This window comes from Pseudochaenichthys georgianus, chromosome 21 (genome assembly GCF_902827115.2).
Source record: "Pseudochaenichthys georgianus chromosome 21, fPseGeo1.2, whole genome shotgun sequence".
NCBI lineage: Eukaryota > Metazoa > Chordata > Actinopteri > Perciformes > Channichthyidae > Pseudochaenichthys > Pseudochaenichthys georgianus.
Genome location: NC_047523.1, coordinates 22,834,564 through 22,852,007, shown reverse-complemented (window position 1 = coordinate 22,852,007; position 17,444 = coordinate 22,834,564). Strand labels below are relative to the sequence as shown.

Below are 17,444 nucleotides of genomic sequence, written 5' to 3'. Positions count from 1 at the left end.
TCCTGGATCGCGAGCGCTGGATCTTGAGTCGTGGCTGTGGTCCTGGATCATAGGTCCTGGATGGATATCCTCGTGGATTCATCTTCCTATTATACACACATGCATTTCCAAACATTTGGACTACCTATGTTGCAAATGTATTATCTTTTCAATTTACACACGGCATCTATTGCACGTCTGTCCGTCCTGGGAGAGGGATCCCTCCTCTGCTGCTCTCCCTGAGGTTTCTCCCATTTTTCCCTTTAAACTGAGTTTTCTTTGGAAGTTTTTCCTTGTACGATGTGAGGGTCTAAGGACAGAGGGTGTCGTATTGTCATACTGATATTCTGTACACACTGTGAAGACCACTGAGACAAATGTAACATTTGTGATATTGGGCTATATAAATAAACATTGATTGATTGATTGAAACTAAATATCCAACAATGATGGTATGACAATGTATCTATCTTTGTAGGTCAACAGTCTCTGCGTTTATCCACTAAGGTGGGATCACAGGGTCAAACAAAGGCCAGGATGTGTTCAGTGTCTTGCCCAAAGACACCTAAGCAGCAAAGACGCATGCCATTACAGGGCTTGTGTTTCTTGCTAAAATATATCAACGTGCGGTTTTCATACAGCCTTCACACTTATTGTGAGATTTCAATATATCATACTTTCCTAAATTAGGGCCATTTAGCTGCTCCAATCAAACATTAGATTAGAGAAATAGTAAAACCAAGGTGAGTCTACAGTGGGGCTGCACGATTTGGGGAAATAATCTAATTGCGATTTTTCTGACAGATATTGCGATTGGCGATATTTGTTTTTAATGGACCCAACGGAAGTTTATTATAAAATGCAGCCATATCTCTGGCAAGGAAAGTCGTATCAACGTGCTCCTGCAGCCCGAGCTACGAGTGAAAGAACTAAACGTACATGACACTTCCGTTGGGTTGCTTAGTTTAAAGTCAAGCTTCAGTTTAAGATTCACCCTGTAATAGATGTAAAACATGTGATGGAGCATTACTAACCTGACTCAGATGGTTTGTGTCACCAGACCATCTAGGAGAGCTCCATTGGAAGCCATTTTGAAAAGTATTTCAAAAATACTTTTTTGGATCAATTGGATCAATGATTGGATGATTGGATCAATCTGTCTATCACCTACTATCATGGGCCACTTCTGATTGGTTAACAATGATTGGTAGATGTGGAGCACAGCACTTCTGATTGGTGTGGATGACTGACACACAGGAAGAACAATAATTGCATAATTTGATAATTGCATAATTTCAAATCGATTAATCGTTCAGCCCTAGTCTACAGAAACTTAAAAGTAAGGTTAACAAGAATCTAGGGCACGTTCATGACCACTGGGAGTTTTGTTTCAGTCTGCTGATTTCCACCCAAATGCAAAACTAAGCACAAAAACAGATATGCATGTGTTATTTGTGTTCCTCTCTGACCAAGAATTACACATTTGGTTTGACACGGTCACAAGGGAATTTCAGTCATCCTCTGTGGTGCGTGTGTGTTTGCAGGTGGCCATTACTCATGAAACACACAAGCCTACGACACACACTTTATCCAGGCACTTTCCCCTAGGTAGAGGGATTAACAGCTAATACCTGCCCACAGTGAACCGGTCGGCTGTTATCTCCATCCCGTGCCTCTCTCTTTCGTAAAAAAGGACGAGCCACTCACAAAGGAGCTGGCTGTCTGCACAGGAATAGAATTGGGTTTATTAATAGCAAATGGAAAATGACTGCTATTGCCTAGTTTTCTATACAGAGCAATGACCGTAGAAAGTTTTAAAGATAGTGAGGCTGACAAAGGTACACACCATGGTCAGATGCCATCAAACAGAAATGTTTTTTCGTGAGTAAAGGTCACAAACCTGCAGGTGACAGTGAATTCAGTCTATGTGATCCTGTGCAAATCAATAGTTCTGCCGCTAGGACACGTGGACATTCATGGAAAATACACACTACAGGTAATCAGACAGAAAGAAAGGGATGGGTGCTAAGAATAGAGGAGAGTGAAAGATTTGCAACATTTTTTTCCCCCCATCCAATCTTCATCTCTCATAGGCCAGGCGAGGGGAACTGAGGCGTACGCACATCCGCGGCTAAAATTAGCTCTGCTGCAGCTGCAGGGCCAGACGTGTTGGGATGGGCCTGTGTTGAAACTGAGCGTGCAAACACACACACACACACACACAAACACAAACAGAGTTACACTGATTATACAAGGTGAGCCACAACACACAACAGCACAGGTGAATTCCAAAAGCATCCTGCCTCCTTCCTCTCTGCTCCTCACACCGAGGCATACAAATGCTTCCAATGCAAATGTGTCCCACATACAGGATAAACACATGTCCTCCAGAGTGCCCCACACCAACCTCACTCGACTTATAAAAGCCACTGGCATGTTCTGCATCTCAACATTTAGTTTGTGATATTATCAAGTTTGGCATACAATGGGTTTTGTGTACAACGCCCTATTATCTTCAGACAAGTAACATAATGGCAAGCATTCTGGATGAAATGCAAGTGCTGTGGCTGTAGTGTCTTGGCTTTTTTTACAAAATAAATAACAACACCATTCTATTGTTGGTGTAGTATTGGTAGTATAAAGTTGAGTTGTTTTGGATTTCTGATGTACAATACAAAACATTTGCCAATAATTGTCGATAGATGTCTGGCCGTCGATGAGCGTCCTTTCGCCCTACTCAGATTGGTGTGTCCCGCACCGTTGTCTCGTTTCAGCCGTGCCGACACCTTCCGCAACAAGTTGAATCGGGGGAGCTGTCGGCAAAAGGCTGTCGGCAAAATAAATCACTCCGATTGGCTGTTTAGCTTAGCGAATCAGTGCATGAGAAGAAGCGAGGTACGCAAACAAACGATTAAGAAGGCACACACAGACGGCTATTATTCTTTTCATCTATCTGCCCGCACTAAGCATGTTTTAGATGGACGAGAGTGAAAATGGAACGCTATTTGTTGTTTGTATATATTACGTAGTCTGTCTTCCGGTTGCCTCTTTTGAATGGCGAATACACCCTACCGCCACCTGCTGGTATGGAAGATAGAAGATTCAACTTATTGTCATTACGTAGTACAGGTGCTATGTAACGTAATGTATGGAGAGTTATTGCCACTCACGCATGCCCTGTTCGCTACTTGGCCGTCGGCTGAAGTCTTTGCGGTGTGTTTCAGTGCGACTGTTGGCCAAGACGCAGGAGACGTGAGGCGACACAACAGTCGTGTTCTGTCTAGGGTTGCCAGAAACTGACCATGATCAAAATCGATTATTCGGCAGCCCTGGCGAATAATAATCAATTATTTGACCGATATATAAATAAATATATATAAATAAAATCGATTTTTAAAAATAATATTCGATTATGGAGACTGTAGCGAATATTCGAATAATCGCTGGCATCCCTAGTTCCGTCGGGACGTGTTCTTTGGTGTCAGCTTGGTGTGTCTGGGCCTTTATGTATATAAGAAGGAGTAAACATGAGACACACCTTATCTTATTATGATTTTCGAATTTAGCACAACAGTTGCTCCTCAAAGTATTCCATAGTGATTAACAAACATTTGTCTCAATGTGTCAACTTAACATCACAAGTTTTACAACTGGGACTTGTTATAGCAGAGCCATGGTACTGCTTTGCATTGGTTTGTTCAGGTTTACATATTAAACAACCCAACAGCTATTAGGTAAAAGTGGGTTGCCTTTTATGAAAGCCTGGGCAAGTTCACTGACACTTCAAACTTTAGACACATGACCACTAATTCCACAGTATTTAGCACGCCTGCTAAAACACTCGGGAGCAGCCGAGTGTTTAACTTTACTCCAGAGAAACATAGGAAAATGCTTTACTGCCAAATAAGCAGCTCGGCAGTCCTTTAACAATAGGCCACCTTGAGCCTTTGTGACATGCCAAGACCACTGAACGGCCCACCGGCCTGAGACCACAGCCTGCATGACCAAAGAGGGGGGGAGGAAGAGAGAGGGTGCATTACACTACCACCTCAGATGCTAGGGTGGGGGGCTGAAAAACAGCTGAACATATGGACAATGAAGCCAGAGAGCTTGGCCTTTCAATTTCTTCACAACCTAGAGACTCATAATGATTGTTAAATCTAATTGTTTCCTACACTGTGAAAAACAATAATGAGGGATACAATTTGGCACCATCAACTCCACTGCAGCGGTCGCAAAATTAATTTCACAAGCAGAACAATGACAGATTTGCCAAGTTAATAAGCATAAGCCATCAAGCCCATGCCAGAATTGTACTTGCCAAGTATTTTGAGGACCTAGACACTTCAAAAATGTAATTACACAAAGTAACTGTCAATATTTAATCAGTGGAAATCCTTCCCCCATTCATACTGATCAAACCTCAGCAGACTGGCAGCATTAGCAGCTTGGCCTCAAAAAGTGTAAGGGAATACTTTTGTTAACAGGTGCCTCATTCTCCCGTAAACATATCTCACAGCTTGATCCAGCAAAAGCCCCCACTTTCCTTCAACGTCTTTCCCATCATATCACAACAACAAATAACTGGCAATAATTCAAAGGCTCCCTGAGTCAACCGGGCTTTGGCATCTGTTCAACTTCAGACAGGCGCTGAGTCGTGACCGGCAAGCTGAGCGGGAGAGCAGAGAGCCGATCGAAGGGAAGGCCGAGCCCAGCAGAAAACAGCAGCTCTGAGGCGCTCATGCCATGTAATCTTGGCTAAAACAAACTGTCCATGTTGCCATAAGTAACTGATGTACAGCTTGGGTTTCCCCACTGACATCCAGTACAACCGGGGGAAAGTTCAGGGGCCTTTTGGTTTCATGAGAAATTGTGTTTCAGGTCAACAGCATGATGTATTTTCCTTTCAGTATAAGCTGCTATTAGCATATTGTACTCTGTGCAAGGCAGTTGTAACTGTAGGTTGGGATAAGTCTAAACAAAGTGACTTTAAGATTGTTGGCTTATTCTTTGTAAAAGTCATTGCTAAAATAGAATATAATATCACTGTGCCACAGCAAGAGGCTTCCAAAGAAACAAAATCAAACAGTCTTTTTATCCATTTGGCAAAAAAGTAAGGGTATTGTTGTTCTTGTTCATCTTAGCAGTCTACAAAGCAGCTGGGTTTGTCCTACATCAGCCAAAAATGTCAAACATTCACCGGCTATACGGTAGCTTCTCATGTAAGGATTCGCTGCTTTCTATCACTGTAAAGGAAATACTTCGGGTTCGGTCCTGCTGGTTAGAAATCGTGACTTATTATAAAGGTTACTGACAGTCTGCAACATCAGCTGTCAAAACAATCCCATCAACTCTGACAAGAATAGCTATTCTATATGTCTGTCAAAAGGTTGAGTCCAGGAGGCCAGCTGTTTTTGGCTGTCCAGAAGTGTTTTAATGATCGCATCTACCACATTTTGAAAAAAAGAGAAACTTGTGTAGACTGATCTGAGCTATCTATTTGTGTTTGTTGACAAAGTATTATCTGGTGTTCAGATTCTGCCTCATTCCATCTGTGTCTGTCGGAGAGCTAATGCCAACTAGCCAGCTGTCTGCAGGTATTAGGCAAATGTCTTGTCCAGAAACCCAAACAGCAGGAGATGAATAAGAACGTAAATGTTGTTTTCTCTTTTGAAACTGATAACAAAAACGTGATGTCTCTGGTTGATCGTCCATAGCTGGGAGACTTTCTGTGGTTATCCATACAGAAAATCAATGTAATGATTTTCAAAATAGAAGAGTGTAACTTAATTGCTATCTTTCTCTGTGAGTTTATTATCTGACAGATTTGGTGAAAATCTTCATTTACAAAGTGAAATATTTGCTTTGTCCAATACAGAATGGTGGATTAAAGGTTGACCACTTGATTTGCTAGAACAGCATTGTATTCATTGATACGTTAAACGGAAGGTCCTAAATCCACCAGTCATAATGTAAAACAGAACAATGTGAAAGCCTTTTACCACTTCAATGGGAACCAGCCATTTCCACATAAAGCTAATACAGTTGATCTTAACCTATCAAAAACATTCACACACATACAGCACAACAGGCTAAAGCTGTATTTAATGTGAGGGTTTAGTTCTTTTTTTGTCAGAGAATGAAAACAGAGTTTATCAAGTCATCAGCTTAATGTACAAACTAATACAATTGTAAGTATTTTTCACTATTTCTACTTTATAATCCAATAATTGAGAAAATAACTCTGCAGTTTAGATTGATATTTAAATATTGTTCATTGCAGGCCTCCTGATGTGCATAGTATTTTGCAGACTGTCCCCCAGGTAATCCCTTCCTTAGCTTGGGCAATAGAACCTATGATACCCAAACCTTGTTGCAATCAGTTTTGAAAGCATTGATTCATTTACAAACAAGAGAGTACACACATTATGCTGCTCCTCCACTTTTGAGCCCCAGAGGAACAGTATGAACTCATGTTTGGCTGACAGAGAGGCGTCTCTGAGCAGGGGGGAGCCGAGGGGGGGACACACACTGTACATCATGGAGACAGCCGACACACAGACAGACCTCATACCTGGCAGTGCAGTGAGTCAGCAGCCCCAACGCACTGTCTGCACACCAAGATATCCAGCTGATTCTCAACACTGTCTGCACACCAAGATATCCAGCTGATTCTCAACACTGTCTGCACGCAACACAACTGCAATGACTTCACTGCTGACTGACTGCAGTGTATTAAGAACCCATGGATGCTGAATGACAACAAACAAAAGGAAAATACCACAATCACTTTTTAAGAAATGCCCGATGTCCAAGCTCTCAGGGGCAGAAGGTTTCAGGTTTTCTTGGCCTCTGGGGGGGACATCAACAAACCTGACAGATTTTCTCTGCAGGAAGAAAAGGTCCTCTGATCCTCTGGCTCTGTGGGAGCATGTACAGTGGAAAATAGTCCCCATTGCTAATCCATGGCAGGCTAATTACAGCTTTGATCCCCTAGGCGTGTGCATCGCAATAGGTGGGAGGGAGGCGACACATTTTGAGGCTCAATACACTTACGGTCACAACTGTTTTCATTAAGAGCTGCGGCAGACATGTGGGCACTTTAGACAATATTGTGCATTATTCGTCAACTTCACTTGAAGAGTTATTCTCAGCTTCTAGTGAATCCCCTTTTAAACCCCTAGGCAACTGTAAGACACGTAGTAAAAAGCACATGACTCCGTAACTACGGTGTACAGCTTGATGAGTGATTAAACACACTCCACAATACGAGTGAATAATTTACAGTTTGTTTCAGTGAGCAACAGACGGAACTCATCTCCTGGAGATGGAGACACAGATTAAGTGGGTAAATGGAGTTTCTGTCTTAAATAGGTCACAGCTCTGATGACATCCTAGTCCCAAAACACACATGGTGGCAAAGATAGAGCAAAGAGGGAGGAGAGAGGATGATGATGACGATGACGATGACGATGACGATGACGATGATGATGATGAATGAGGGGAAGCTGCAGATAGCATGGAATGTACTGGATCTTCAGTTCTGCATCCTTGTCCATGATGATGCAATTGTTTGAGGGTTTTTACTTTTGATGACCCATATCACTCCTAACCTAAGCTGTTAATTTAATGTGACAACAGCAGTGTGCCAACAGTGAAATATCAACAAGGAAAGCACTTGGCAGAAATAAAAGTGGCTTAGTGGAGCAGAGAGGAATGAATAAGTGATGTTGAGAGGAGTGTTGGATGCTGCTAACTTTTAGCTTTAGTGGGCTGATACAAAACACACTAAGCTGTACTAAGCAGAGTTTACACACCCCGTCTTCAGACAAGTGCTGTATGTATACGTAGTTACCCAGGTTAAATGTTTCTGGGAGGGAAGTTTAAGCACCATCAAACTCCTGTTCTGATGCTCCTGAACTGCCCCTGCACTCTGTCCTTTATTTACTGTGACATGACTTGGCCAATTCAATAGGCATGTGTTGGTCATTTTAATCACACGGGGCTGATGCAAAGCCACATACATAATGATGGGAAAATGACTTGCATACAAGTTACTACACTCGGGGTTGCTGGCTGATATAAAAGGTTATTCGCAGACTTAAGCTCCTCACATTATGACTGTCATTTACTGTGCACCAACTCATCTTAACACAACTATTAACCGTTACATGACTCCATATGAAATGCACTAGAAGAAAGTAACAGTTGCTTTTATCAAAGAAAAAGTTGTCCATACAACTTCAAGGGTGAAAATGTAAGACTTCCGTCTCTAATTTCAAAATAAAACTATTTTTGAGTAAACAAGCTGCTTCTAGTTTGAGTTAAACTTCAAGAGCAACCGTGGAGATGTGTGTATACATTTTCAGAACAAAAAGGGCAGTGGTATTGTACCTGCTGTTTTGACATTGTAGCTAGCTAATGTGTTCTGGATGTTTCTACAGAGCCGTTAGCTCTGAAGTAAACGGCTACCTAGCTAGCGTCCGTTACAACACTGCCACGACAGCCTGAACCTGCACGTCAACGCTAGCTACCTTAGCACGGATGGCATGCCGCTAGCGTGCCTGCTCGAGTCAGCAGCTGGTGGACATCCCCATCCTCATTTTCACCAGTCGTGACCAGGCCGAAACAGCAGACTGCTGGCTCCAATACTAAAGTATCCGCTCCGTGGTTTCTAGCTAAACACAGGTGACACTTGTCGGAACCGTGCAGCCCGCTAGCGCTGCAGTCCCCTCGGTTTACCATACATCCACACCAACAGAGCAGATGCTGTTCCAAGTCACCAGCAGCCTCTACACTGCGACTACCTGGAAAATACTGAACCTTTAACCAGATATCAGGCTAATAAACACTCACCCGTACTGAAGCTGCTAATGGCAATGTCACGCGGTGACTGTATCGGGGAAGTAGGGTTGGTGTTTTCCCAGAGCGGTCACCCAGGTCGAGTATCTTTCCTCCAAATGTTACCTCTCTCAGCGAGCTACACCTCCGTATGATCTCTCCACACTGCAATGGTGCTGAAGCACCGCGCCACACGATTGGCCAGAATGAGCGGAACTTGGTAAGCAGAAAGCTCAGCGACCTGCAGGGGGAGCAGACGTGATGCATTCAAAGCTATCGGAAAACCCAAGACATGGTTTGAGCGCACTTTTGCATTAACCTACTGAAGACCGACAAACCGATTTTACTGCATATTTTCCGCCTGTGTGAATTGGATTCAGTACAATATATCTCAATGCAGATTAATGGAACAAACAAACCTGCCAAAAATATAGGCCACATTCAAAATAAAAGACAATATTGAACAACAGATGTGAAGGAAACAAAGGTCCTAGTAATCTTAATTTACATAATATTGCGCATTTTCAATCACTCATGTTCCCCTCTCCTGCAACTAATGAACATAATTTGATTACAAAGGCCATTGTGATTGGTTAAGACTACAACGGTCTAAACACATTGACTTTAACTGGATTTTGGTCGACTGCTTGTGCCTTTAAGTTTCTGTTGTAGGCTACTATCAAAGCGCTGCTGCCTTTTTTGCTTTCACTTTCACCTCGGATCTCTTAATCTTTTGTTCAGTTTTATAAATAATTAGCACAAGTATTTTTGGCAAACTTATTTTTGTGTGTGATCAAGAGTGCAGTGCAATCGATATTTTTAGTAACTCGGCGTTCACGATTCAAGGAATTTGTGTTCAGCCTACACAGAATAGAGGTACTTTCCCAGAAGTGATACTTTAGTAGTGCGTCCTTTGCGAAATCACACGCGTAATAGTGTACTTCTTACTTTAGTTTATTTCTCGTTGCCATTGCACGCAGCAAGGTAGGTTGTTTCAATTAACCCTTCCGTTGTTATATTTAATTACAACAACTCGCTCGGTTGGCAACTCGCTATCTGTTGAGCAGTGTGTCACCAGCTGTAACTTTTCTTTTAGCACAGTTCATGGCTTTCTCCGACCATATTCAGCTTCAGGCTATTAACCAGACAGCGGAGGCGCTCAGCAGCTCTGAGCGTAGGAGGCTGTTTTACCTGTGTGATGTCCTGGACACGGACACTAGTGTGGCTTGTATGAAGGAGATGCTGAAATCTAAAGTGATGTCCAATGAGAGGGGATTCCTGTTGGCCCTGGCGCTGATGTGGCAATTGAGACGTTTTGATATCCTGAAAAAGGTGTATAAAACCAGCAGGGAGGAGGTGGAGGTGTCTTTGAAACATGTGCAGGTCCTGCCAAAATTCAGGTAAGATGTTTTGTAAGCATATGAGGTCTTACATATTTTAACAATCCAATGTTTATGCATGCTTCTTAATTAATACTGTATTAAGCTATCTTTGGCTCTTTTGAATATATCACTTTATTTTTTGTACAATTATTTTAAATTGTATTCTATTTTACTTCTATGTTTAACCTTGTGTGAATCCTATTTTTCACTCTGACCCTGTTGCTGCTATAAACACCTGCATCTCCCCACAGGGATAAATACAGTTCCATCTTATATCTTTACTTGATGTAACACATGTACATTTCCCCTCTGTGGTACGAAGGTATTCTGATTCTGATAACCCAAGGTGTGCTATCTAAAGTAATCATGGTTTCCTTTACTGCAGAGTATTGATGGCTAATATTAATGAGGACATGGCCGCTGAAGATCTGTCCAATGTGAAATTCTTGTTAAGCAGCACGATACCACGTGAGAACATGGAAAAAGCAACGGTAACAAAAATTAAGCGACCTTTTTTAGTTTTCAGTTTCTGAATTTCCCATTTGTGTGGGTGAAGAGGGGAGTTTGGTGTGCTTTCAATTGACTCAACAACATCAGCTGCATACCAAAGCAGTTTGAACTTTCTCTTCTATCTCCCTTCTGAGACAGAGTTTCCTGGACGTGATCATTGAACTTGAGAAGCTGGATATAGTTTCACCAGAAAGAGTTGACTCTGTAGAGAAATGTTTAAGAGACATTGGCAGGGTCGACCTTGCCAAAAAAGTGTCTGCATACAAGATGTCAGGTGACTATCTTACTGTCTGACTTTTCATGAAATGGGAAATTAAAATTATTGTTTTGTGTGTGTGTATCTGGTACCACTGAAATGGTCCATGACGCATATATCAATGGAAAAGGAACTATTCTTCAAGTACACTTCAATGAACCACAAAAAAAGGAAGTAAAACAGACGTGTTGCACAGAAACATAACATAAATGTGACGCCTATTTAACCTATTCCTTTTTTTTCAGCGTAACTGCTGCGAAAACAGAATTGTATTTCAACAAGTTCCAACAAAAAGCAGGCTTTACCCAAAGATTGTGATATAATGTATAGTATAAAATAAAGTGCATTTAGTTTCTGTTTCATTTAATTCTCATAACTGCCTAGCTCATTAATTAACACCAGCATTACAACAAGTTCACAGACGTACCCAGATCCCTTTTCTTTTAGGCAGATTGCATTTTAAATCATTTTCAGTACTACACTCTGTCAAACAAACCCTATGTCATACGTTTTAATTTAACAGTAGATTCCTATCGAAGGAGAACGTTAAACTTTATGACTGTATTCACTTGTATTTCAATCCATTTTCCCTTTTCGCAGTTGTGACAACTGAGGGAAACTCCTACCAGCAGCCACAGCAAAGGCCCAGAGCACCTGTAAGTAGTGTACAAAAGTTATTCAACATTCACATTTGTATCTTTTATAAAACAAATACTTCTGATTTTTTTTTCCTTCAGTATCGATTCCCTGCTCCAATTAGTTCTGTGCAGCAAACAAGACCACGAGAGCCCCTCCACGTTGGTAAGACATGCATGATAGCAATCAGAGCAACTTCCAAATAAATGTTTTTACCAGAGATACAATAAGCGAAAAATACCCATTTTAAAGCTATGGAACACACAAGTGGGGCTCTAATCACAGTAGAAGCAACTGGAAAGCCCCAGGTCGCTCATCATATTTCACTTTGATATTAAAAACACCATATTACTCTTTGTCATCAGGCTCAGGAAGCATACCAGTGCCCATATACAGAGAGCAGAACAGCCAGGTAAGATATTTCCTCACTATTGATGCAATTTTCCCCTATATGTGTTTAATTAGCAAAGTGCATTTGTAAAACATGTTTGATTGCTCCTTTGCATTCTAGAGTCATCTGGATTTGTACAAATTCAACACAAATCCCAGAGGACTTTGTGTTATCATAGACTGCGTGGGTAATGACGGAGGTGAGAAACAAAAACTTTTATACCTACAGTCTAGTGCTGGAATAAATATTCAGATCCATTACTTAAGTACAGGTGGCACTATCATTTTTTAAACACTTGATTAAGTGAAAGGCCTTAAAATCCTACTTGAGTAAAGCCACCAAAGTAGCGCCACCTAAATGTACCGAAGGTGTCAAAGTAAGGCAAGCCAAGGCAAGTTTATTTATATAGCACCTTTCAACACAAGGCAATTCAAAGTGCTTTACAAAAAATAAATACATTAAGAGCGTGTAAGCAGCATTAAAATGCTGTAGCTGGTTGAGGTGGAGCTAGTGTTCAGTCCAGTGGCCCCTTCCAAAAGCCCCACATGATAAAGCTAAGGGGTCATGCAATGATTAATGGGAGAGGAAAGAAGATCAACTGTTTTGCTACACACATTTGTTTTTAGTTTTGACTTTTTGTCTGTATTTTTTTTAATGAGATATTTGATACTTTTATCTCTGTCTGCTTAGTTATTGGTATACAAAAGAATTAAATTAAGCCATGTGAGAGATTTGAGTGTCGTCTCATGCAATAGTAAACTGAATATCTTCTGTTAAAATATCATCGATTCTAATGGCATTATTTCATTGATCTTTTCAGTGACTTATTATTAGGTTAAAGTTAAATTCTGCTTTCACCTTTCCAGACATGTTGGAACAGACATTTAGGGCTCTTCACTTCAAAGTGGCCCTCTACAAATGGCTGAGTGTGGCTGACACGCTTACTGCTCTCAGAGGGATACTCAGACCGAACTTCGAAGGCGATGGTTTTGTGTGCTGCATCATCAGCCGTGGTACTTCGAACAATCTCATGGGTACAGACACATACGGCACAGGTCTACTTCTGGAGAATGTCAGACGTCTTTTCACTGCTGATTCGTGTCCCATGCTGGCTGGCAAGCCCAAACTGTTCTTCATCCAGAGGTACAGCGTCCCAGAGTTTGTGCCACTTGCCAGGATGCAGCACCAAGATGAGGATCTGGAGACGGATGGGCATGATCGGCCAGCCAGATGTGAAATCATCCCGACAGGTGCAGATGTGTTCTGGAGTCACTGCTGGACGGACGAGTCTGAACTGGAGCAAGGACAACATCGCTCCATTTACCTGAAGGCTCTGACAGATGCCTTACACAAAGCTCAAAGCAGGTAAAACACTTAACAATAAATTCAGCTGCTGCTCAGATAGGTTTCATATAATAGACTCAACATGTGTTTTTGTTTTGATAGGAAAACACATCTGGTTGATGTTCATACCGAGGTGAATGGCGCCATCTTTGAACATAACTCAAGGAATCCTGGAGCAAACTACCACATCGATCTAAATTATACTTTAAGGAAAGATCTTTACTTACAATAGATGATGCATCATGCTCACTTTCACTAAACACTGTGTACCACAAGTAGATATAGCATATTCCTTGCCAGGGAAGAACCTTATTTGTATTACTTTTGACTGTGTATAGAGTGACACCTACTGGTTGAAGAAAGTAGTTTGTTTTTCTATTTTATTTATTTTTAAATTGTTTTTAGATTTATATATTTTATAGTTTCATAACATACATGCTAATGTACTCACAAGACATATTTATATGTTTTATTACTGTATATGTAATCATATTTAACTTATTTAGTTTTCTTGAAGCAGCTAAAACCAAATTGTAGTTTCTTATCATATTATATTATTGTTGCTTTTTTAAGGCTCCGGAGTAATGTGAAAATACATTCTATAGTTAAATGAAGTTAACGCTATCTATCTATTTTTGCTCCATTAATTCCTTTTCTATGTTAACTCTGGTCTGTCTACTCACATAATTTCCTATTTTAGTGTACTTTTAATGAAGAGAGTACATAAACAAAAAAATATAGATTGAAACTATTCGTATCTCAAATAGTGTATCTCAGTTAAATGCATTACCTTCAATTTGTTTTTATATGTAAGATTTTGCTTATTTGTCACCAAAGGATCTACATAAGGTCTGGATTTATTTTATACCAATGTTTAAGTTTGCAACAATATTATTAAAAAATATAATTAAAAAAAACGTTGTCTTGATAAATCTTTATTACTTCTTGACTTATAGGTGTCAACCCTTACCCAGACCCCAAACAAAACTTTTGAATTGAAATCTTTCCCTTTCCAAAATGTAACGACCTACAGTAATCACAACATTAATATTAAATGTATTTGGTAGTTTGTTGATATTGTCACTTAAAATATATTTGATGTAAACAATCTGGAAATGTCTCTTTTTGAACACTTAAGCTGACATTGATTTTTCAGTTAATGCACTTGACATGCACTAATATCACTAAGGACTTCCACCTTTTAAAATCCTTATGGGTTCTTCCTGACAATGATATACTGTTCAGAAAAGTTTGCCTATTTCTATTTGTAAATACATGATCTATGTATAGAGATAGAAACATGGACTTTTGAGTACTATGTTGTGTACCATGTGGCTAAACTGCTTTGATAAATGTATTTTTATAATCACAAATACCGACGTAAAGTACCATTATTTGTCTATAACAGAAAGCAATGTTTAAAAAATCTAGTTCCATTGTTACAACCTGCTACTGAGGTTAGTTGTCTCAAAATGAAACCTATTGTGAATGTGAAGTAAAGTGCTTACTGTAACAATGATATGATTAAAATGTTGTATTGATCGTTTTTTGTTTTTATATACAGTATACTATAAACATAGCTTATAATGTCATAAAACAGTATAATGTATTCAACCTTAACATTCTTGTGTGAATGATCAAATGCAAAAAACACCTGAAATGTTCAATAGAACATTATTCGGTGCCACGCAGCACTGTGCTTGTGTCAGCAGGAGGCAGGCACGTTGTTTGAAGAACATCAGGAAACAAACAGAGGAGCAGGGCTCGTGAACGCGCACGGCCGGGGCTGCTGTTAATGGCGACTGCGCCGTGGGAAGCAAGCGAGGAGTTGAATGAGTTCCCTCCACAGTTGAAGTGAAGCAGCCGCGGACAGTCAGACAGGACACCGCTGGTGCCGAGGGACAGACAGCAGGCACAGAGACACTGGCAGGACCCCGTGGTAGCACACTACATGGAAACACACAGCCAGGTGTGTCTGCTAGCCTCACCGCTAGCCGTGTCATGACGGCTGGAGAGATTTCTCACACATCTGTACGACGTTGCAGTGAGACCGAGACGAGCACCAACACCCTGTTTGCCCCCCTTCGCTGAAACCAAGTGAGGAGGGGTTGTTGGTTTTATTTAATTTTTTATTTCTGGTTGTCCTACTCATCGGCGACTGTGGACCTATCCGTGTTTCTTACCATGGCTGAGAGAACCTCCTCCGGGTTGCTAACGATGATGTTGGAGCCCACGCCGGCTGTCGCTATGACCCTGCCCGCGGAGGTCCGGGAGAAGCTGGCGGAGTTGGAGCTGGAGCTCTCTGAAGGTAAGTTGACAACATTAACATAAACTACCACACTGTGAGACCGAAACATGTGGTGTTTCACCTTGAAAGGGGAGCTTTAAACATTCTCCATGCATATGACAGCGCTCATAACCACCGCCCTTTATCTTTGTGGCTCATGTTTGAATGCATGCCAGCATCACAGAAGCCCCTCAGCTACTCCCACTCTCCCTCAGGCTGAAACTGAACTTCTGCTGTAGTTTTCTCCTCATGACAGACTGTTAACCAATGCAACACATGGGGTTGCTAAATTAAACTAAACTGGTGCTAGGTTCATCTGTTTAGTTTCACCTCTTGTGACATTTTAGATATCCAAATACCATGCTGGAGCAGATGGCTATCTGCCTCAACGTTAACAGCTGAGCTGACACACCCATGCTGCTGCTATGTGATATGTTCTTGACATAAGCATAATCTAGGATTCTCCCTGAACATGTTTTATGGAAAAGGAAAGTTAAGAACTAAAACCAATGCACATTTTGATAAAAACGACATTTCTTATTATCTGACCAGAGATCAGCTTTATAAAAGTGTCTTTCTCTGAAACAGTTCAAACTGACCTTCCATTTCTTATACCATAGGCTTCATTTTTTCATTTGAACCATTACCTTACGTTTTTTCCATGAATGTAGCCTATACTTGTTTGTGTATCCATGTGTTGTGCTCATGTGTCCAGGTTCATTCTTGCTTGTGCATGTTGTTGTTACCTTCCACATGTGATTTCCTAAACACAAGTACCAAGAAAAAAACAAGCTTTTGAACATTGAGATCTCTAGATCTTGCATCTATTACAATTTATTTAGGTCCTACCAAACATTAGCCCTTGAGTTTGGTTGTGAAACTGTCTAAAACGTTTTGGGTTTTAAATTCAACCATAAGTATTTCATCTGATTCCATGTGTTTTCCTTTTGTGTCAGTTTCTCTCTCTAAAATCCAAAGCCAACCAAAAGGATGCATCTATTCTTATTTCTTTACAAACTGTACAGTACTGGACATGGTTATACTTTCTATACTTATTTATTTAAGAACAGGTCTGTTTGATATACTATCATATGTACCTGTTTAAAGATAAACAGAAAGATCATAGTGTGTGCCTGTACAAAGTCCTGAAAGAAATGTCACCTGATATGATTTATTATGCTCCCTAATCTATTTCCTTGATATTTGTCCTAAAGAACAAATGTCACTAATGAAACAAATGGTTTCCCATATTTGTACCACCTGTCAAGTAAAATCTGAAAAATTTGACTGAAACTCTTTTGTTGGGTCATATTTGGTGCTAGAAGGACCTTAAGTGACTCAGCACTACACAGAGTAGATGAAGCTAGGCTCGTCCTCCCGCTGTTTTGAAATCTTTTAGAGTTTCAGTACCCTGTACAGGAGTGTTTTCATAAAGCTCCCCTTTTCTTTTCAGTTTAGTAAGTAATAATAATAATAATACACGTCATTTATACTGTATAGTGCTTTTCCTGGTGTTCAAAGCGCTTGTGAGACCCATTGTTTAACGGCAGCCTTTTTTTTGAGCCGTTATAACATAGTCAAATTAGCTAAACTGTGGTAAGTCATACTTATTATCAATGACCTACATTGAGTCAAATTAGATTTGAGATTTGACCCTGGGGCGTGACCCATAACTCTGGAGAAAATGTTCTCTCCACAAGCTAATAAGTGTAGTCCTAGAACTTGAAATAATAGAAAACACATTGATACATTCTGCTTTGAGCAGGTCTTTCTCTGTGTGAGCTGTGTGCAGAGGCACCACAGGGGTTAGGAATAGGC

At 40.7% G+C, this 17,444-nt stretch overlaps 3 protein-coding genes across 10 annotated transcripts in view; 2 read left to right on the top strand and 1 right to left on the bottom strand.

Moving 5' to 3' along the window:
- Positions 1-9,267, bottom strand: part of LOC117466484 (hyccin 2-like) — a 46,591-nt gene extending 37,324 nt beyond the window's left edge. Inside the window, 1 exon segment of the mRNA XM_034109747.2 lies at positions 8,836-9,267. The gene's annotated coding sequence lies outside the window, so the exon portion shown is untranslated.
- A 207-nt stretch (positions 9,268-9,474) lies between these two features.
- On the top strand, positions 9,475-14,852 carry LOC117466861 (CASP8 and FADD-like apoptosis regulator). 2 transcript variants are annotated; one of them, XM_034110343.2, is made up of 10 exons: positions 9,475-9,804; positions 9,922-10,220; positions 10,588-10,693; positions 10,851-10,986; positions 11,569-11,624; positions 11,706-11,769; positions 11,970-12,016; positions 12,116-12,194; positions 12,862-13,360; positions 13,442-14,852. In XM_034110343.2, exons 2-10 carry the CDS (start codon positions 9,925-9,927, stop codon positions 13,569-13,571), a joined length of 1,413 nt encoding a protein of 470 aa, XP_033966234.1. In that variant the 5' UTR covers positions 9,475-9,804; positions 9,922-9,924; the 3' UTR covers positions 13,572-14,852. The 2 variants fall into 2 exon arrangements, with proteins under 2 accessions (XP_033966234.1, XP_033966233.1); XM_034110342.2 differs by having other exon boundaries at positions 9,917-10,220.
- Positions 14,853-15,419: 567 nt separating this feature from the next.
- dip2a (disco-interacting protein 2 homolog A) overlaps positions 15,420-17,444 on the top strand; it is an 87,503-nt gene continuing 85,478 nt past the window's right edge. For all 7 annotated transcript variants that reach the window (XM_034110715.2, XM_034110714.2, XM_034110713.2 and 4 more), the window contains exon 1: positions 15,420-15,647. In XM_034110715.2, coding sequence (XP_033966606.1) covers positions 15,524-15,647 — 124 coding nt within the window. In that variant the 5' untranslated portion in view covers positions 15,420-15,523. The remainder of the gene's footprint in view (positions 15,648-17,444) is intronic.

Coding starts and splice junctions, on each gene's coding strand:
- LOC117466861 (XM_034110343.2), top strand. CDS start 9,925: ATGGCTTTCTCCGACCATATTCAGCTTCAGGCTATTAACCAGACAGCG. Junction 10,987..11,568: donor GTCTGCATACAAGATGTCAG/GTGACTATCTTA, acceptor CCCTTTTCGCAG/TTGTGACAACTGAGGGAAAC. Junction 12,017..12,115: donor ACAGAGAGCAGAACAGCCAG/GTAAGATATTTC, acceptor TTTGCATTCTAG/AGTCATCTGGATTTGTACAA.